This window comes from Pseudorasbora parva, chromosome 14 (assembly GCF_024679245.1).
Source record: "Pseudorasbora parva isolate DD20220531a chromosome 14, ASM2467924v1, whole genome shotgun sequence".
Taxonomy (NCBI): domain Eukaryota; kingdom Metazoa; phylum Chordata; class Actinopteri; order Cypriniformes; family Gobionidae; genus Pseudorasbora; species Pseudorasbora parva.
Genome location: NC_090185.1, coordinates 14,473,620 through 14,496,231, shown reverse-complemented (window position 1 = coordinate 14,496,231; position 22,612 = coordinate 14,473,620). Strand labels below are relative to the sequence as shown.

At 35.5% G+C, this 22,612-nt stretch overlaps 1 protein-coding gene across 2 annotated transcripts; it reads right to left on the bottom strand.

Annotated features, from left to right (window-relative positions):
• Positions 1 to 11,200: 11,200 nt before the first annotated feature.
• strip1 (striatin interacting protein 1) lies at positions 11,201 to 22,104 on the bottom strand. 2 transcript variants are annotated; one of them, XM_067415557.1, is made up of 22 exons: positions 22,030 to 22,104; positions 21,281 to 21,387; positions 19,397 to 19,466; positions 19,216 to 19,290; positions 18,972 to 19,106; positions 18,763 to 18,883; positions 18,619 to 18,687; positions 17,261 to 17,367; positions 17,055 to 17,182; positions 14,943 to 15,125; positions 14,638 to 14,858; positions 14,488 to 14,553; positions 14,349 to 14,412; positions 14,067 to 14,138; positions 13,910 to 13,984; positions 13,728 to 13,825; positions 13,021 to 13,147; positions 12,646 to 12,746; positions 12,416 to 12,482; positions 12,234 to 12,338; positions 11,949 to 12,153; positions 11,201 to 11,826 (listed from the first exon to the last, which is right to left on the bottom strand). In XM_067415557.1, exons 2-22 carry the CDS (start codon positions 21,383 to 21,385, stop codon positions 11,576 to 11,578), a joined length of 2,445 nt encoding a protein of 814 aa, XP_067271658.1. In that variant the 5' UTR covers positions 21,386 to 21,387; positions 22,030 to 22,104; the 3' UTR covers positions 11,201 to 11,575. The 2 variants fall into 2 exon arrangements, with proteins under 2 accessions (XP_067271658.1, XP_067271659.1); XM_067415558.1 differs by having other exon boundaries at positions 11,201 to 11,823; positions 22,030 to 22,101.
• Positions 22,105 to 22,612: the final 508 nt, after the last annotated feature.

Here is a 22,612-nt window from a genome sequence, read left to right as displayed (position 1 = left end):
AATACTGAATTACAACAGTGTATACCATGACAAAAAAGTGGAAATTATTAAATTATCACACAAATTCAAAATTGACAAAAATACTAAATTACGACAGTGTATACCATGACAAAAAAGTGGAAATTATTCAATTATCACACAAATTCAAAATTGACAAAAATGCTGAATTACGACAGTGTATACCATGACAAAAAAGTGGAAATTAATCAATTATCACACAAATTCAAAATTGACAAAAATACTTAATTACGACAGTGTATACCATGCCAAAAAAGTGGAAATTATTCAATTATCACACAAATTCAAAATAGACAAAAATGCTGAATTACGACAGTGTATACTATGACAAAAAAGTTGAAATTATTCAATTATCACACGAATTCAAAATGGACAAAAATACTGATTTACGACAGTGTATACTATGACAAAAAAGTTGAAATTATTCAATTATCACACGAATTCAAAATTGACAAAAATACTTAATTACGACAGTGTATACCATGACAAAAAAGTGGAAATTATTCAATTATCACACAAATTCAAAATTGACAAAAATACTTAATTACGACAGTGTATACCATGACAAAAAAGTGGAAATTATTCAATTATCACACAAATTCAAAATTGACAAAAATACTAAATTACGACAGTGTATACCATGACAAAAAAGTGGAAATTATTCAATTATCACACAAATTCAAAATTGACAAAAATACTTAATTACGACAGTGTATACCATGACAAAAAAAGTGGAAATTATTCAATTATCACACAAATTCAAAATTGACAAAAATACTAAATTACGACAGTGTATACCATGACAAAAAAGTGGAAATTATTCAATTATCACACAAATTCAAAATGGACAAAAATACTGAGTTACGACAGTGTATACCATGACATAGAAGTGGAATTTATTCAATTATCACACAAATTCAAAATTGACAAAAATGCTGAATTACGACAGTGACAAAAAGTGGACAAATACTATGACAAAAAGTGGAAATTATTCAATTATCACACAAATTCAAAATGGACAAAAATACTGAAATACGACAGTGTATACCATGACAAAAAAGTGGAAATTATTCAATTATCACACAAATTCAAAATTGACAAAAATACTTAATTATGACAGTGTATACCATGCCAAAAAAGTGGAAATTATTCAATTATCACACAAATTCAAAATGGACAAAAATACTGAATTACGACAGTGTATACCATGACATAGAAGTGGAATTTATTCAATTATCACACAAATTCAAAATTGACAAAAATGCTGAATTACGACAGTGTATACTATGACAAAAAGTGGAAATTATTCAATTATCACACAAATTCAAAATGGACAAAAATACTGAATTACGACAGTGTATACCATGACAAAAAAGTGGAAATTATTCAATTATCACACAAATTCAAAATTGAAAAAAATGCTGAATTACGACAGTGTATACCATGACAAAAAAGTGGAAATTATTCAATTATCACACAAATTCAAAATTGACAAAAATACTGAATTACGACAGTGTATACCATGCCAAAAAGTGGAAATTATTCAATTATCACACAAATTCAAAATAGACAAAAATGCTGAATTACGACAGTGTATACTATGACAAAAAAGTTGAAATTATTCAATTATCACACGAATTCAAAATTGACAAAAATACTGAATTATGACAGTGTATACCATGACAAAAAAGTGGAAATTATTCAATTATCACACAAATTCAAAATAGACAAAAATGCTGAATTACGACAGTGTATACTATGACAAAAAAGTTGAAATTATTCAATTATCACACGAATTCAAAATGGACAAAAATACTGAATTACGACAGTGTATACCATGACAAAAAAAGTGGAAATTATTCAATTATCACACAAATTCAAAATGGACAAAAATACTTAATTACGACAGTGTATACCATGCCAAAGAGTGGAAAGTATTCAATTATCACACAAATTCAAAATTGACAAAAAATACTGAATTACGACAGTGTAAACCATGACAAAAAAGTGGAAATTATTCAATTATCACACAAATTCAAAATTGACAAAAATACTGAATTACGACAGTGTATACCATGACAAAAAAGTGGAAATTATTCAATTATCAAACAAATTCAAAATGGACAAAAATACTGAATTACGACAGTGTATACCATGACAAAAAAGTGGAATTTATTCAATTATCACACAAATTCAAAATTGACAAAAATGCTGAATTACGACAGTGTATACCATGACAAAAAAGTGGAAATTATTCAATTATCACACAAATTCAAAATGGACAAAAATACTGAATTACGACAGTGTATACCATGACATAGAAGTGGAATTTATTCAATTATCACACAAATTCAAAATTGACAAAAATGCTGAATTACGACAGTGTATACTATGACAAAAAGTGGAAATTATTCAATTATCACACAAATTCAAAATTGACAAAAATACTGAATTACGACAGTGTATACCATGACAAAAAAGTGGAAATTATTCAATTATCACACAAATTCAAAATTGACAAAAATGCTGAATTACGACAGTGTATACCATGACAAAAAAGTGGAAATTATTCAATTATCACACAAATTCAAAATTGACAAAAATACTTAATTACGACAGTGTATACCATGCCAAAAAAGTGGAAATTATTCAATTATCACACAAATTCAAAATAGACAAAAATGCTGAATTACGACAGTGTATACTATGACAAAAAGTGGAAATTATTCAATTATCACACAAATTCAAAATGGACAAAAATACTGAATTACGACAGTGTATACCATGACAAAAAAGTGGAAATTATTCAATTATCACACAAATTCAAAATTGACAAAAATGCTGAATTACGACAGTGTATACCATGACAAAAAAGTGGAAATTATTCAATTATCACACAAATTCAAAATTGACTAAAATACTTAATTACGACAGTGTATACCATGCCAAAAAAGTGGAAATTATTCAATTATCACACAAATTCAAAATAGACAAAAATGCTGAATTACGACAGTGTATACTATGACAAAAAAGTTGAAATTATTCAATTATCACACGAATTCAAAATGGACAAAAATACTGAATTACGACAGTGTATACTATGACAAAAAAGTTGAAATTATTCAATTATCACACGAATTCAAAATGGAAAAAATACTGAATTACGACAGTGTATACCATGACAAAAAAGTGGAAATTATTCAATTATCACACGAATTCAAAATGGACAAAAATACTGAATTACGACAGTGTATACCATGACAAAAAAGTGGAAATTATTCAATTATCACACAAATTCAAAATTGACAAAAATACTTAATTACGACAGTGTATACCATGCCAAAAAGTGGAAATTATTCAATTATCATGCAAATTCAAAATTGACAAAAATACTTAATTACGACAGTGTATACTATGACAAAAAAGTTGAAATTATTCAATTATCACACAAATTCAAAATGGACAAAAATACTGAATTACGACAGTGTATACCATGACAAAAAAGTGGAAATTATTCAATTATCACACAAATTCAAAATTGACAAAAATGCTGAATTACGACAGTGTATACCATGACAAAAAAGTGGAAATTATTCAATTATCACACAAATTCAAAATTGACAAAAATACTTAATTACGACAGTGTATACCATGCCAAAAAAGTGGAAATTATTCAATTATCACACAAATTCAAAATAGACAAAAATGCTGAATTACGACAGTGTATACTATGACAAAAAGTGGAAATTATTCAATTATCACACAAATTCAAAATGGACAAAAATACTGAATTACGACAGTGTATACCATGACAAAAAAGTGGAAATTATTCAATTATCACACAAATTCAAAATTGACAAAAATGCTGAATTACGACAGTGTATACCATGACAAAAAAGTGGAAATTATTCAATTATCACACAAATTCAAAATTGACTAAAATACTTAATTACGACAGTGTATACCATGCCAAAAAAGTGGAAATTATTCAATTATCACACAAATTCAAAATAGACAAAAATGCTGAATTACGACAGTGTATACTATGACAAAAAAGTTGAAATTATTCAATTATCACACGAATTCAAAATGGACAAAAATACTGAATTACGACAGTGTATACTATGACAAAAAAAGTTGAAATTATTCAATTTTCACACACGAATTCAAAATGGAAAAAATACTGAATTACGACAGTGTATACCATGACAAAAAAGTGGAAATTATTCAATTATCACACGAATTCAAAATGGACAAAAATACTGAATTACGACAGTGTATACCATGACAAAAAAGTGGAAATTATTCAATTATCACACAAATTCAAAATTGACAAAAATACTTAATTACGACAGTGTATACCATGCCAAAAAGTGGAAATTATTCAATTATCATGCAAATTCAAAATTGACAAAAATACTGAATTACGACAGTGTATACTATGACAAAAAAGTTGAAATTATTCAATTATCACACAAATTCAAAATGGACAAAAATACTGAATTACGACAGTGTATACCATGACAAAAAAGTGGAAATTATTCAATTATCACACAAATTCAAAATTGACAAAAATGCTGAATTACGACAGTGTATACCATGACAAAAAAGTGGAAATTAATCAATTATCACACAAATTCAAAATTGACAAAAATACTTAATTACGACAGTGTATACCATGCCAAAAAAGTGGAAATTATTCAATTATCACACAAATTCAAAATAGACAAAAATGCTGAATTACGACAGTGTATACTATGACAAAAAAGTGGAAATTATTCAATTATCACACGAATTCAAAATGGACAAAAATACTGAATTACGACAGTGTATACCATGACAAAAAAGTGGAAATTATTCAATTATCACACGAATTCAAAATTGACAAAAATACTGAATTACGACAGTGTATACTATGACAAAAAGTGGAAATTATTCAATTATCACACAAATTCAAAAGGGACAAAAATACTGAATTACAACAGTGTATACCATGACAAAAAAGTGGAAATTATTAAATTATCACACAAATTCAAAATTGACAAAAATACTAAATTACGACAGTGTATACCATGACAAAAAAGTGGAAATTATTCAATTATCACACAAATTCAAAATGGACAAAAATACTGAATTACGACAGTGTATACCATGACATAGAAGTGGAATTTATTCAATTATCACACAAATTCAAAAGGGACAAAAATACTGAATTACGACAGTGTATACCATGACAAAAAAGTGGAAATTATTCAATTATCACACAAATTCAAAATTGACAAAAATGCTGAATTACGACAGTGTATACCATGACAAAAAAGTGGAAATTAATCAATTATCACACAAATTCAAAATTGACAAAAATACTTAATTACGACAGTGTATACCATGCCAAAAAAGTGGAAATTATTCAATTATCACACAAATTCAAAATAGACAAAAATGCTGAATTACGACAGTGTATACTATGACAAAAAAGTGGAAATTATTCAATTATCACACGAATTCAAAATGGACAAAAATACTGAATTACGACAGTGTATACCATGGCAAAAAAGTGGAAATTATTCAATTATCACACGAATTCAAAATTGACAAAAATACTGAATTACGACAGTGTATACTATGACAAAAAGTGGAAATTATTCAATTATCACACAAATTCAAAAGGGACAAAAATACTGAATTACAACAGTGTATACCATGACAAAAAAGTGGAAATTATTAACTTATCACACAAATTCAAAATTGACAAAAATACTAAATTACGACAGTGTATACCATGACAAAAAAGTGGAAATTATTCAATTATCACACAAATTCAAAATGGACAAAAATACTGAATTACGACAGTGTATACTATGACAAAAAGTGGAAATGATTAAATTATCACACAAATTCAAAAGGGACAAAAATACTGAATTACAACAGTGTATACCATGACAAAAAAGTGGAAATTATTAAATTATCACACAAATTCAAAATTGACAAAAATGCTGAATTACGACAGTGTATACCATGACATAGAAGTGGAATTTATTCAATTATCACACAAATTCAAAATTGACAAAAATGCTGAATTACGACAGTGTATACTATGACAAAAAGTGGAAATTATTCAATTATCACACAAATTCAAAATTGACAAAAATACTTAATTACGACAGTGTATACCATGCCAAAAAAGTGGAAATTATTCAATTATCACACAAATTCAAAATAGAAAAGAATGCTGAATTACGACAGTGTATACCATGACAAAAAAGTTGAAATTATTCAATTATCACACGAATTCAAAATGGACAAAAATACTGAATTACGACAGTGTATACCATGACAAAAAAGTGGAAATTATTCAATTATCACACAAATTCAAAATTGACAAAAATACTTAATTACGACAGTGTATACCATGCCAAAAAGTGGAAATTAATCAATTATCACACAAATTCAAAATTGACAAAAATACTGAATTACGACAGTGTATACCATGCCAAAAAAAGTGGAAATTATTCAATTATCACACAAATTCAAAATAGACAAAAATGCTGAATTACGACAGTGTATACTATGACAAAAAAGTGGAAATTATTCAATTATCACACGAATTCAAAATGGACAAAAATACTGAATTACGACAGTGTATACCATGACAAAAAAGTGGAAATTATTCAATTATCACACAAATTCAAAATTGACAAAAATACTGAATTACGACAGTGTATACTATGACAAAAAGTGGAAATTATTCAATTATCACACAAATTCAAAAGGGACAAAAATACTGAATTACAACAGTGTATACCATGACAAAAAAGTGGAAATTATTAAATTATCACACAAATTCAAAATTGACAAAAATACTAAATTACGACAGTGTATACCATGACAAAAAAGTGGAAATTATTCAATTATCACACAAATTCAAAATGGACAAAAATACTGAATTACGACAGTGTATACCATGACATAGAAGTGGAATTTATTCAATTATCACACAAATTCAAAAGGGACAAAAATACTGAATTACGACAGTGTATACTATGACAAAAAGTGGAAATGATTAAATTATCACACAAATTCAAAAGGGACAAAAATACTGAATTACAACAGTGTATACCATGACAAAAAAGTGGAAATTATTAAATTATCACACAAATTCAAAATTGACAAAAATGCTGAATTACGACAGTGTATACCATGACATAGAAGTGGAATTTATTCAATTATCACACAAATTCAAAATTGACAAAAATGCTGAATTACGACAGTGTATACTATGACAAAAAGTGGAAATTATTCAATTATCACACAAATTCAAAATTGACAAAAATACTTAATTACGACAGTGTATACCATGCCAAAAAAGTGGAAATTATTCAATTATCACACAAATTCAAAATAGAAAAGAATGCTGAATTACGACAGTGTATACCATGACAAAAAAGTTGAAATTATTCAATTATCACACGAATTCAAAATGGACAAAAATACTGAATTACGACAGTGTATACCATGACAAAAAAGTGGAAATTATTCAATTATCACACAAATTCAAAATTGACAAAAATACTTAATTACGACAGTGTATACCATGCCAAAAAGTGGAAATTATTCAATTATCACACAAATTCAAAATGGACAAAAATACTGAATTACGACAGTGTATACCATGACAAAAAAGTGGAAATTATTCAATCACACAAATTCAAAATTGACAAAAATACTTAATTACGACAGTGTATACCATGACAAAAAGTGGAAATTATTCAATTATCACACAAATTCAAAATTGACAAAAATACTGAATTACAACAGTGTATACCATGACAAAAAAGTGGAAATTATTCAATTATCACACGAATTCAAAATTGACAAAAATACTGAATTACGACAGTGTATACCATGACAAAAAAGTGGAAATTATTCAATTATCACACAAATTCAAAATTGACAAAAATACTGAATTACGACAGTGTATACCATGACAAAAAAGTGGAAATTTTTCAATTATCACACAAATTCAAAATGGACAAAAATACTGAATTACGACAGTGTATACCATGAAATAGAAGTGGAATTTATTCAATTATCACACAAATTCAAAATTGACAAAAATGCTGAATTACGACAGTGTATACTATGACAAAAAGTGGAAATTATTCAATTATCACACAAATTCAAAATGGACAAAAATACTGAATTACGACAGTGTATACCATGACAAAAAAGTGGAAATTATTCAATTATCACACAAATTCAAAATAGACAAAAATGCTGAATTACGACAGTGTATACTATGACAAAAAGTGGAAATTATTCAATTATCACACAAATTCAAAATGGACAAAAATGCTGAATTACGACAGTGTATACTATGACAAAAAAGTGGAAATCATTCAATTATCACACAAATTCAAAATGGACAAAAATACTGAATTACGACAGTGTATACCAGGGGTCGCCAACTGGCGGACTCCGGTCCGGATCCGGACCGCGAGATGCATCCATCCGGACCGCGAAGCCTTTTGACACACTGAAATAACTAAATGCCTAATGCGATTTAAAATAAATAAATAAATAATCACATTTATATCAGGCAGCTCAGTAGAACCGTTTTTCCTATGTTGCCACGGTTGCGTTGACAGTTAAAGGGGTCGCACACCGGACTGAAGCTCATGGGCGCGTCTCAGGATCTCACAGCGGACGCACACATTACGCGCGAGCTCAGTTTTGAATCGACTCCTGACAGAAGAACTTCACGATGAGTGTATCTCTTGTAGCACAGGGTGAAATCAGTATGTACATGGAGGATTTGAGGGAAATATAATATAAATGTAATACATCGTGCAGCTCTTCTGTCAGAAGTCGATTCAAAACTGAGCTTGCGCTTATGTGAGCGTCCAGTGTGAGATCCTGAGACGCGCCCATGAGCTTCAGTCCGGTGTGCGGCTACGTTACTATGCTCACTATATGTTTAGACGCGCAGTGAAGAGACTGAAGAAAGCGGCGCGCAAAACAGAGGCTGAATCAGAAATTGGCCCCTTAACCCTCATCCACTATTCCCTACGTTAGTCCACTATTACAGTTCACTTGAAGGAGTGAATGAAAACGAGTGCGTGAAGTCGGACAGCTGTTGTGTGTACATCGGCTGTACACTCGTTATTGCGGTGCAAAGTGTGAGTACACTCAAACATGTCCACTGTGGTTTCGGACGCCACTACAAATGGCTGTCCCCTCAAATAATGCCCTATTTAGGGTATAGGGGCGATTTCTGATTCAGCCATACACATTTTAAAGACCCCTTTATCCTCAGCAGTCTGAGGTAAGGGCGCAGAAAATAAATGAGCCAATTTCTCACATGCACTGAAGTTCAGACAATGTAGCTATATTCACTTTTTTATTATTATTATTATTTTATTTTTTTGGAACAAGGAATGTTTATGCTTCCATTCCATCTTTAAGTTCAACTCAGCTCAGCCTTTTGAGAGGTTATTTACGTTATTTACGAACAGTTGAAATAAAGAGATAAAATATTTTGTGGACTTTTTCATTTTTCCAACACTGGTGGCACCTTATTTTTGCCTGTTTGTGTTTCTGGATGATATTGCAAATGATTTTTTACCAGTGCAATTTGAAGCACAGAGAGAGCAGTGCTGAAGATAGTCTAAATGTAGGCTATACATGTGAATGAACATAACATTATGTTATGAGATTTCTGTTTTGTTTTTTAACCAGGAGGGGTTGTGTTCATTGATTGTTACTGTTTATCTCAGTTCAGCAGAAAAAGCACTTTAGTTGCTAGTAATGTTGAAATTAATGTATTTTCAGTGCAGATTTAGAGATGAAGGCATTTTTTCATTCATCATATTTTTGTCAGACATGGCTACTGGTTGAATTAGATATTTTGTACCAATGCAAACAGAATAACCTCAAAATTAAATACATTTTTTGAAGGATTACCTATGTTTGCTTTAAAAAAATGAAAAGACATACTTTATCTATATGAGAACATATTATATTTTGTTCAATAAAGACATTTTAATCTACACTAATTTCTTTAGTCTGGCAAAAAGACATCGATTCATGTTTTTAGGTATATAACTGTCCGGACCTCGGCCGGTGAGAAGGTTTTTTTTCTGGACCCCAAGCTATTTTAGTTGAAGACCCCTGCTTTAGAATAATGGTCTGTTATTGATAGATAACCATGCAGGAAGTAATGCAGGACCAACACCTAGCAATACTATAGCTTGACTAAGTGATCCAACTCTGCCTCTGTCCTCTATGCTATGCAATGAACACTGATCGAATGCGTTATTCTCTAGATTTTACTTCGACTTTTTTTTCTCAAAATGTAACTTTTTTTCTCGAAACACAATGACTTTATTTTCGAAATTGAATGAGTTTAATCTCGCATTATGGTGACTTTAATCTCGAGATGCTTTTTTAAATTTATTTTTAGCTTGGCCCTAATCCTCTTCCGTTAAGCATGTCTTCGCGTCATTTCATCACATCTGTATATATTGAGTCTGACTAATAGTAATAGTACCAATTAGCCTGACAAGCCAGACCCACATCAAGATGTTTGGTCTGGAAACTCACCATTGACAGGGCTCAATCCGAAGGGCGGGATAAACGGTTGTCATTCAAACTCCCTCTGCACTTGATAGGATAGCGCTACACCAACCAGAGCAACGAAGGTGAAGCAGAGCTTGTTGATAGATTAAACATTCACCGTATCCGGTCGGCAAAACTCTGAACACATCTTCCCTTTTTAAGAATGACTTCAGTGCCGTTCTTTGTTCTTTTCTCAGAGAAAAGCTTAACTCCAAGTCTTCCAGAGTCGCAGTCAGAGCTGATTCGAAAGACCGCTGCCGTTAGCCTGTTTCTGTGTTTACTAGAAGCACGCAAGCGCAATTCTGCCGTCATTATGTTAAGCCCCACCCACCGACTCTAAACACGATGTGATTGGCCCAACCAGAGTTTGCCGTTTACAGCTCAGAACTGTATTGAGAGTTGCTAGACGTCACTCGCGGGCAGATTCGATTTGCTGCCGCTAGGGTGCGTCTAGATTTCTAGGCTAAGTATCAATAGTAATAGTAACAAAGGGTTGTTAGCAACATTTCTGACTTAAGCCGATTTTCTGTAACTTTGACTTTAAAAAACGAATGACAAAAATTGGTTCACAGAGAAGATTGTTGTATTGCATTTAGTATTGTATACAAGGCCATACAATGAAAAACATCAAAACACTCCAGGATAAATACAGTATTTCACAATAAGATCAGATTTAATATTCAGTTATAGAGAATCCATAATCAAAAGCAGCCAAAACAAACAGGAAATTACCTCTTAGCACCTCTGGCTAACAAAGTTCCCCTACTAAAAGTAAAATCTGCAGGTTTACTACAGACAAGCCGTTATATTACACGAACATACAGCGGAAATGGTCCCTGTTGTTGAACTCTGTGAAGCGTAGTGTCGTTGGCAGAGTTTTACTCTGGTAATGGTCATTTTCACATCTGCTGTATAAGAGCTGCTGAAACACTATAGGCGTTCACTGCAGGAGCTCTTCCCAGGAAATGGGTTTGGAAAAGACCTCACGCTCCAGCCAGAGGTCATAGTTCATTTGGAAGTCTTCTGGAAGGTCGACCCGCTGTCCCAGAACGCTTTGCAGGCAGTTGTCCACCGGGAGGAACTCCGGGTTGCTCTGGTTCTTGTCGTAGCGTCGGCTGTTGAACCGTTCAATGTTGGCACGTAAGGCGCATTCTTCCGCCTGGAAGTCCCACGGGCGAGCGTCCAGGTCTGCTGTCAGAGACACCAGGAGCACGTTTAACTCTGACACCCAGGTGCTACTAAAATTTCAGGTTTAATAATAATGCAACAAATGATTTAGTGAAGATCCCAGTACAAATTCTTCCCCAACTCACCGTTTCCGTAGGCCCAGTCGTCGTTGAGGCGATGGCGCACTTTCTGGTATATCGCTGACATGGTTTTCATGTTGCTTTTCCTCCATTGCCGCCCCAGATACTTCGTCTGGACTTTGAGCAGTTTGAGCACATAGAGCTGCATCATGGCCTGCTTAACTTTCAGCGCCCTCTTCAGGATCGGAGCTGACTTAAACACCACCAACATCTAGAAATATGCAAAATTTGAGATGACCACTAATGGACGCCTAGGTAGATTAGATGTTCTTGATTTGTGTGGCATCTTACCATGGTCCTGGAGTGCTTCCATTTGGTGAGTTTATTGAGGATGCGCAACAGATTAATACAGGAGAACAAGTTCCTCCAGCAGAACTGATTATTATCACCAGCTTCCTGTAATCCAAACACATCAAACAGCTCAAAGACTTGCTCAGAGGAGCGTTAGACATTCAGGTGTGTATTTTTCTCACCAGACTCTCAGCGGTGAGCTCCGGAAGTTCATGAATGACGCAGTGCGGGAAATCCAGAGCCGAGATACTGCCAAAGAAATTTGACAGATGCCATCACATGAAAAATGACCAGTGGTTAAAGCAAAGCAAGTGCAAAGAAGTAATGCAATCTTCAAACTCCGGGTCATTTTGACCCATGAACAGTTGTTTTTTTGTGTCTGAAATGAACAAATGTCTACTTGAAGCGTCACCTGTTTTTAGCGGTGATGTAGGACATGATGTTCTGGTTGAAGAACTTCAGGATCAGCGGGATGCAGTTGGCAAACACCAGATGCTGTGCCATGTACTCAAACTGCAGTAGAAAAATTGTCAACAGACTCACAAAACAAGGGTTTTACTTACAGTTTTACTATACTTATGAAGGCCAAAATAGTGTCACTAGTCAAAAATATCTGCATGACTATGGAACAAGCCTTCTAAAAGCAAGCCAGATATCACTATTTAAAAGGTTTAGAAATTCCTCAAATCATATTTTGTATAATATAATAACAATGTCAGGTTTTGTGAGTTGGATGTAGGGTTGTTTAGGGTAGAACAAAGCTCCTCACAAACACGTGTTTGTGTACCTGATAGACGTGGTTGAGTTTGAAGTGTTTCAGCAGTAGCAGCAGTATGGCTGAAATGGCTTTGACGATGATTTCTTTATGGCGATTCACATCTACGCCCAACTTCATACTCTGAAGAACCGTAGTGCTAGAAAGAGAAACCAGACAGGCCATCAAACAATTGCATATGTAAGGTACCATCACATTACACAAGTCACTTTCAAACCAATCGGCTTTCTGTTGTTTAGCACATCGAATTCACGAGACCTTGAAGTTTGGAAATGAGCGAAAGTAGCAGGAAATTGAACTTTTCGGATGACTTGGATTTCAACCACAAAAAAATGACATTTTACTTTCGTCCCTCATGTGATACTCCTCTTCCTCTTCAAAGCGATATTAGAGATGCACTGAGGCATCAGCCAAAGATCTATATTGGTATTTTCCCTATTGATTGTTCCAGAGAGAATATCATGAATATTTATAACCCAGGAGATATTTTTTACAGCATGTGATGACATGAGCGCACTGTTGCCATGGCAACCAAGTTAAGCAGTGGCAAGGAGAGTTTGTGTTCAGATATGACTCAATGATTTAGCTTCAAATACACGCAGATTCAGGTTTAAGAGAATCAGTGAGTTAAATGACTCATTCAAATCATAAGTTTACAAGCTCCACTTAAGAATCATTCAGTTTGGTTTATGGTTTACTGCTGTTTAACACTGTCTTACGGCATTTCCTCGGGCAGCACGTCCGCCAGGATGTTGATGGAGTCGGTCTTGGCTTTGGATGTGGGAGCAGCAGCCAACAGGATCTTGAGCAGAGCGATCTGAACACACACACACACAAGGTCTGTCAGTATGAGAACGGTTCAAATGGAGCGTGACTGGTGTGTAAACTGACAGTCTCTCACCATATACTGAGGTAAACTGGGTAAAATACCCTGATACAAGAGCTCTGTAGCACACAACTCCAGCTCTTCCTCACCCTGAACACACAAACACACACAGAGGGTGTATTAAACTCATCATCGGATGCCATTTTGCATCTATCAATGTATCGTCACTCACGCCAGACAGAGGGGTCTTCTGATACTCCTCTTCTTTAGCGATCTGGACCTCAGCGATGGACACATACTTGTGCTGAAACAAACACCAACAAATTAATTAAAATAAATGTATTTAACATTTGGTCAAACTGGACATTGGTCTTGCTTGATTCAATCAGAATTAACACAACTATTAATTTCAAAATCACATTTTGACTGGTCAAAGTCAGGAACGATGTGAATAAAAGGCAGGGTTATGTTAATAAGTCATGGATGATGCTGTGGTAGGGGTGTGGCTACTTACCTGTTTGAGAGTTCTGATGCTTTCATGTATCGGTCTGGGCAAACCGACCACTGTGTCCGTGTCACTGCAACACAAACACAAACATGCATCACTGAGGCTCACAGGAAATGAGCAATGGAGTGGGAGACGACGGACTCACTTTCCCAGCGTGTAACCAATGAATTTACTCCTGCTGGACTCCAGGAAGCTCTCAATATCCTTTTCCCTGGTAAAATGAACATAGACACCAACTTATATTTGAGAAAACCATCAGAAGAACCACATCAAACGGATGAAGTCGAGATTCTACCTGACTTTCGGAGCCCACGGCAGACCCTTGGGAAAACAGACCCTCTCGGAGGGGGGGTGCGGGATGGGCGGCGGCATGACCTCATCGCGCTCCATCGGGAAAGGCTCCGCCTCTAGAGAGTTGTCATTATCGTCGTTTTCCTCTTCATCCTCGCGGGAGTCATCGGCTTTATACGGGTCCTTCTCGTTAAACGCATCTAGATTGTCCTGCTTTATAAGAGCCTGAAGAAATAGATTTAAAGGGTTTACTTTTTCATTTTATTTTCAACTCCGCAGGTTTCCGTCAAATATCTATGTGTCAATGACCTTGTGTTCCCTCCTGGCACGTCTCTGTTGTTGCTCGATGAGGTCTGAGGCGGACGCCGGCGGGGAGGCGGCTCTCATGCTCCGCACCACACGGATACTGTCCTCCGGCAGCGGCGGGAGACCCAATGCCACCCGTCTACTGATCTTACAGCACTGCAGCTGCTCGAACCCTCCTAGAGTGAACTGGGATGCGACAGGAAACACAGACCATAAACATAAGGGCTGTCTGATTCTTACATTTTTGGAATCAACTACAAATAATGGTTCATGATTAGGGGGGGGGGGGGGGGGGGGGGATCTGAAACTCAGCCATCTGAAAAGAGAGACAACTAGTTACTGAAACAACTAAAAACGCGTTTAACACTGAGTGTGGCCATGAATCTCTGTTGTAACTAAGGATGGTGGTTCAGGCTGGTTTGCAGGCCTGGTTTGGTTGGAACTTCGATGCCCCGTTACAGTATGTACCACCGAAAATGGTTCACATAAATTAATTTATTAGCGAGTGACCGAGAGGTGAATTATTAATTTAATAATTTATTGAACTGAAAAAAAAAGCTGTTAAAGAGGAACAGATTCCCTCTCTAATAGAATCGATTCCAACCTTAAAGGGGGGGTGAAATGCTGTTTCATGCATACTGATCTTTTTACACTGTTAAAGACTTGGAATCCCATACTAAACATAGACAAAGTTTCAAAAGTTAAGGTGGACGTTTGATGGGAGTATTTCTTTGTCAAAAATACTACTTCCGGTTAGTCATAAGTTTCGGCAAGTTTTTTGAGATCATGCGTCCCCTTTGACGTTAATGGGGGCGGAATTTCCTTGTATGGGCCTTACGGACAAATCTACCGGAAGCGCGTGAGAGAGGGAGAGAGCTGGCTTGTAGGATGCGCTGAACAGGTGATGTGCACATAACAATGTCACCAAAAAAGTGCGTTTTTGGTTGCCAGACCAAGACAGTCCTGCACAGATTCCCCAAAACCCCCGCGTTAAGGCAACAGTGGATGGAATTTGCTTTTCCGGATCAGCAACTGAGTTGCGCGAATGTTTATATCTGTTCGCTGCATTTCGGTGCCGACTGTTTCATAAACAAGGCCCAGCTCGACACAGGATTTTCCGATCGCCTAATGCTGAAGGATGGAGCAGTCCCAACGTTAGAACCGCAGGCGGTGAGTGAGACTGCTTCAAATGTCTGTGTTTTTGCCAATGCTCATCAAGTAGCCCAAACATGATCACGTATAGTTAATTGATCAATGGAGCATGCGATGTGTAGTGCGTGTACATTTGTTTAGCTGGCCACTATATGTGTAACTTTACGTTTGTGTATTGTAAAAGCACTCCAAACAACAATACACAAAGAGGGGGGAAATATGTTGAACTAAATAAGCACGCTTCTTCATTCAAATGCGCTACTATTCCGTGTCTTTCTATGTAAACACTTAGCCTGCCGTGCAAAACCAGTCCGCTTACTGTCTACACAAACCACGCGTAAACACACACACACGTGCACAACTGCACTTCCTACATGTACACCTTCAAAGACAAAAATACGACGATATAATTCAAGTATAAATATGTAAATAACACAAGCCGCTAAGCATATTATATAGTTAGTGTATAACTTGTACCACATAGAGACGTCCTGCTCTAGTCGTTTTTGCTGCTGCTCCTGTTCAACTGCAGCCTCTGGGTCTGATTCCGGATCATAGATGTATGGCTGTATCTGATTAAAAGCCATATTTTTATTTTGAATAAAGTTTTTTTCCCGCTGTTAGGGATGACACAGCTTTACGACGCACTCGACTCAACACAATAGCAGCAGCGCGCACACGTCATTATTTAGCTCCGCTCACACGACACGCCCCCACCCGCTCGGCTTTTTTCGGAAAGACTCTGAACAGCGCATCTTTCTTATATAATTATAAAAAAAATAAAGATTTTTCGGAGATATGCAGGATGCAATGCTACTCTATAGGTACTCAAGATTGACATGACACTGACTGAAACTGAGTGTTTCACCCCCCCTTTAAGAAACCTAATCTTTTTGGAATCAATTCCCAGCTCTAACAAACTGGTCTAAACCCGAAAATCAAATGAAAAGCTATCATTCTCACCAAGATGGTCTTCCAGAGCAGCAGAAGGACTTTCTTCATGGGGAAATGAGGAGCGTGGCCACTGCAGAATTTGGTCACCATCCCGAACAGCATGACAGAGACGGGCTCATGGTTATAGAGAGGAGAACCTGCCAGGAAGAATTACACAGAGATTCACATTTATACTCTCTTATTAAAGATAATCTTACTCTCTAACTGACACTGACCTAGTTCAGATTTGAAGGTTTCTCTAATAGTTCTCCACTCTGGAGAGTCTGTGGGTTCTTCACGCTGGATGGTTTCCACCATCAGATACATGATGTTCAGCAACACCCTGAAAACACAAGCATGCACAGGGTCAAGGAGGACTAAAGACTTATTCGGACGGTAATTGTTTCTCGTGGGGTCGTAAGGTATTTTCATTATTGCCAGGAGTTAGTCTGTGATTTTATTGCCGTCCGAATCCAGAATGTCAGTGTTTTTTCTCCCACCACCCGCGTAAAAATCCCCAGCCGAATGACCTACTGTTTTTAGACAAACACCAAGGTCGTGTGGTGATTTAATTGCCGTCTGAATCCACATCTTTTTAAATTAACTGTTTTTGCCCACAGCGGAACACCGTATCGTTGTATTTCCCTGTACTTTAGACGCATTTTAAAGAGCTAGCCTACCCTTTTGCTGGAAAGTATTTACACAAAAAAGCTTATATCACCACTCAAAAGAGAAAGAAAGAAAAAAAACATGTCAACATTTGAAATGAGGCGCTATTACGGCAGTAAATAATGTTATTTAGGTTAAATTTGCAGTATTCCGCTCATTTTCACATTTTTTAAATTACATATTTTTTTAAACATGAGATTTAAATTAATACTTTCCAATTATTAAATTAATTATTCCAAGCATATAACATTTTTACAGCAGACAAACAATCATTCAACTGACCACGTGAGCAGCGTTCCCAGGTGCGCATGATAAAAAAACTCGATCCTTCACCTGGAATAAATCGCCATCCGAATCCATGAGTTTTATCACTGAGGTGGCATGCAGATGTATTTTTTTACGGACATCCACATGAGAAACAATTACAGTCCGAATAGGACTTGAGAGTGAGTCTTAAAGGTGCGGTATGTAATATATACAGCTAGTGGTTGAAATGGATAATGCAGTATAAATTCTAAATATTGGAAAGATTTGCCTCAGACTTGATGCTCGACACGCAACAGGAACGAGTGGAAAGTGACAATGAAAAGTGATGATCCTTACACTATAAGTTGATCAGTTAACATGTTTTTATTGCTGAGGCTTTTCAGGGCAGGCAAAAAACTGTGATCTCTGACCCAGTTTGTTTCTTGGCTTCCATGGCTGTGTTTTCTGCTAACTGCAAACCTGGTGTGTTTAAATACTATTGGGTACATTGGGAGTGGGTGGAATCACAGACATAGCAAAGACAGCCATTTTAACGGAGCCCCTAAGGGGAAACGGTGGAAAAAATAAGTCAATGCTTTCTTTTCTGTCGCAGATGTCACACAGAAAGTGCACGGACGGCTGAAGTACACTAGAATGAATGTAACGTGTGGTGTTGTACCTGAGGTCAGTGCTGTCGGCCAGTGAGATGGCGGGTTTCCTGACCGCACTGCTGCACGCAGCACTGTTACTGAGAGACAATTAACAGTGTCATTAAAGTTCTCACATGCGTAAAATGAATATTTTCATGTGTAGTTCATCTCACTCGATCTCCATGTTGAGCAGCTCCACTAGCGCCGTGAACGCTCCCACATCCAGCAGCAGGAAGACGTTATACCTCATCCAGTGCTGCACCTCCAGTTCTGAAGAACACTCACCAAATGTACCTAAAAAAAAGAAAAAAACACCGTCAATCCAAGTCTGAGCTTCAAGACTCAATCAAATGAATGAATGCACATATAATGCATAGTTTACCTTGAGCCATGTACAAGATGGCTCTGGCAACTTTTAATCTGCGCTCTCGGCCAATCACGTCCAGTCCGTCCAGCAGACGCATGGCATGAGCTCTGTGCTGAACCGAATCCAGTTCGGTCCATTTCTGATCGGGCACTGCAAATGCACATGAACATTTGCTCTTTTGTGACAGTGATCATCTTGCAAAAGGCAAACATTTGCATCCGGGACACAATCGAGTGAAAATAACAAGATCAGTACTTACAATGAGTGTGAAAATCTTCTTCAAAGCACTTTCTGTTGAGTAGAAACTCTGGTCCCTCTGTGTAACTGTACAACTCTACAAACAGGATTTAATAGAGGAAAACAATGCGTTATTGTAGTCTGCAGTTGGTTAATGAAGGCAGTGAAGAAATGAGCAGTAAACACAACCGAAACACTCTCACCTGACAGTTCGATTGTCCATTTATCGGCATCTGAATATTCAAACTCCAAATCAGGAGCGTCTGATAAACCCTGAGACACAAACACGACGGAGTCAGTGTAACTGTCCAACATGAGCTGACAATTCAGTCACTGATATTACAGCACATTTAAAGACACACAGGATAGGCCACATTTACATTACATGGTTCAAGTGACCCAATTCAGATTCAGATTTTTTTCTTTCCATGTGGCACAGATTGGATATGACCCACAAATGTGTAAGGAGGAGGGAAAAAAAGCACATGGATTCTGATATTCTCAGATTGGGTTTAGGCCAACAAATCTGATATGAAACAAATACATGCATTTGCATGTAAGCAGAGAGATTGGATATTCCCAAGTCGTACCTCGTTAAAAAAAGCTACAGTGGCGAATGACATTAACTCAGGTGCGATCACATGACTCTTTTTAATGGCGCAATGGAGGACGAAGGCTCAATCCACATAAGAGAACAATGTTTTGCTGACCTTTAAAGATGGTGCGGAAAGCACAAGCTTCTATCATTTCATCGCAAATTATGCCGATTTACTCCCTATTTGGCCAAAGCTTTTCCGAGTCAGTACGTCTACCTTGGGTTGCTTTGCCAAGTGTATAGTGTAAATGCAGATATTGAATACGGGTCACTTTTAAAATAAGATGTGAGGTGGATGTCAAAAAAAACAAAAACATATAATCAACAAATCGTAATTGGGTATCATGACCTGCAGTGTAAATGCAGGCTTGTTTTAAACAAATTATGCTTGTGAAAAAGAAGGTCTTTTAATTATATTGAATGTGCACTTGTAGTGTACTTCACATCTTAATGGTTTATTTAAAAAAATTGTACTTGCAGATAATATGATATAAATTAAAAGGAAGAGTACACTAACTTGACTAGCACGGCATAAAAAATGTGCACTTTTAAAAAGTGTATTTTCGAATAAATCTTTCAATTTCACATTACTACTACACCATACATTTTAAATAATTGTTATAATAATCTTTTGTTGTGCTTTAAAGTAGACTTATATTGATGTATTGACTAACAGTGTTATTTAATAAAGCATTTAAAGTTGATATATATTAAATGCACTAAATTGGATCATCGTTAGACATTTTTTGTTTCTAATATATTTAAATACATGGCACAGAGCACAAGTTTCATTAAAAAGTATCTCATTACATTCTATTTTTGGTTACCATAAATGCTTGTCAATACATTCAGAAGTACACTTTAACCATATTTCAAAAACAACCAAAGTAATTATGAAATTGCATATGAAGGTGTGATAATGCATGATAAAAGACACTAACTATAATACATTTTTATCTAATCACAAATAACATGCAAGTAAGGGTCCAAAAACATTACATTTATTTCCCACTCAGGTATATATTCTTTTCAAGTATATTATATCTTAATGTGTGTGTGTGTGTGTGTGCTAAGTGTACTTTTTCACAATGACAGACAGATCGATATTAATATTAGAATTAAATAACCGATTAGAATCAACAAGAGTTAAGATGAACTTCACAAAGAATCATTAATGGGCAATGTTAATTAAAATAATCTATCATTCAATGTTATATATTAATGTGTGTGCATTAATGCATAAGAGTGGTTTCATGAATATTCAAAAATAACGGTTTAATTAATGTTTTAATTACTAAACGTTGTTCATGAATAATTTAGTTCTAATATTTCCTTATTGACGCACGTTTCATGTTATGAACTTTAAAAAAGAATCCCTTTATACATTTAAATCTTGAATTTGCTTGTGTTTATGCTAACATTGCTGTCAAAACAAACATTAAACTGCAAATATACAATCACACGGATTTAAAAAGCTCTGTTTGACTCTTACCTCGGAGTCTTTCCTCTGGTTTCTGGTGAACTCGCCTCGCATTTTATTCGGCTGCATTTGATTTTGTTTCTGTTTGTTGTTAGCACATAATCCGACACCGTCCATCTCATAGACCGTAAAAAAATATGGACGACTCGACATCATCCGTTTCCGCTTGCCATATTTGAAGCTTTCAGGCGGCCTTGCACGGCGCGGACATCTTGGGACCGAGTCTGCGCAGTAGCGATTTCGGGACCGGAGTTGCGCAGTAGAGCGCAGGAAGTAGAGCAGGAAGTACAGTCGCGATATCAAAAGCCCGCCCACACTCTCGCAGATGCAGAACAATTAATTATGTTGGTGTGAAATAAACAGTTATGGAAATGTAGAAATTAAAGCTAAAGCTCTAATCTGCTCCCAAAAATTTCGAAAAAAGTCCGTTAGTGCCTCAGTGACAACTTCACTCAGAGAAGCCGTCAGTCTCAGCTGTCAATCATGACGTCACGCCCCGTTTTTATAGCATCAAATAACTAACTCAAACTAAACTTATTTTTAAAACGAACACCTGAAATGAAATCATCGTGATGATAACTGCCTTCAGTGACATAAACTAACTTTGGGGAACATTTTTTAAAGTGTAATTTTATTATTTAGTTTGCCTCGCGTCCATTAGAAAACACAGAGGGGCGGCTATACTGGGACCGGTCACCGGGGGGCGATCGAGGCACGAAAGCTTCAGTAAATGAGAGGGAGACTGCAGGCTTGGTCCATCTTCACTGCACTTCCTGCTCCCGCTCACCTCTCGCGCTACTTGCAAACATCTCGCGATGCTTCAGCCTGTGGCGTAGCGGGCCACTGACGTAATGTTTCAGATTTGACAAATTACCTCGATTTAATAAAATTTAATATTTAATACATATATTAATATTACATATTAATATATGTATTCATTTGTTTGAGTCATAAAAATCATATCAATAATTTTAATTTCACAGTACACAGCATGAATAATGGGCAAATGCATTTCTAATGCGTATGTTTTTTGGTTTTGTTTTAAAGACTTGTGGGCTTGTTACGTTAGATTGTTAACTGAGATACCGCAATAAATACATTTAAATATTACAAAAACAATGGTAATTCAAACACAATGTCAAAGCTGTTTTGCCTAAATGTGTTAGTAATTAGTAAATTACTAATTAGTAATTAATAAACACGAGATTAACAAACACTACTACATTTATTAAGTAATAGATCTTACGTTAGTGTACAGTCACCCTGTTAGAAATATAAACCATATTTATTGAATAAAAATCTCATTCTTATTTAATTGTACATCTGTAAGCCCAGTGATAAATT

What these genes read in the sequence shown, in the direction of transcription:
- strip1 (XM_067415557.1), bottom strand. Translation starts at nt 21,385, where the DNA reads ATGGACGGTGTCGGATTATGTGCTAACAACAAACAGAAACAAAATCAA. An exon ending in CTGCTCAACATGGAGATCGA is followed by an intron (nt 18,688 to 18,762) that starts GTGAGATGAACT and finishes ATTGTCTCTCAG; the next exon opens with TAACAGTGCTGCGTGCAGCA. An exon ending in CCAGTTTACCTCAGTATATG is followed by an intron (nt 13,826 to 13,909) that starts GTGAGAGACTGT and finishes GTGTGTGTTCAG; the next exon opens with ATCGCTCTGCTCAAGATCCT.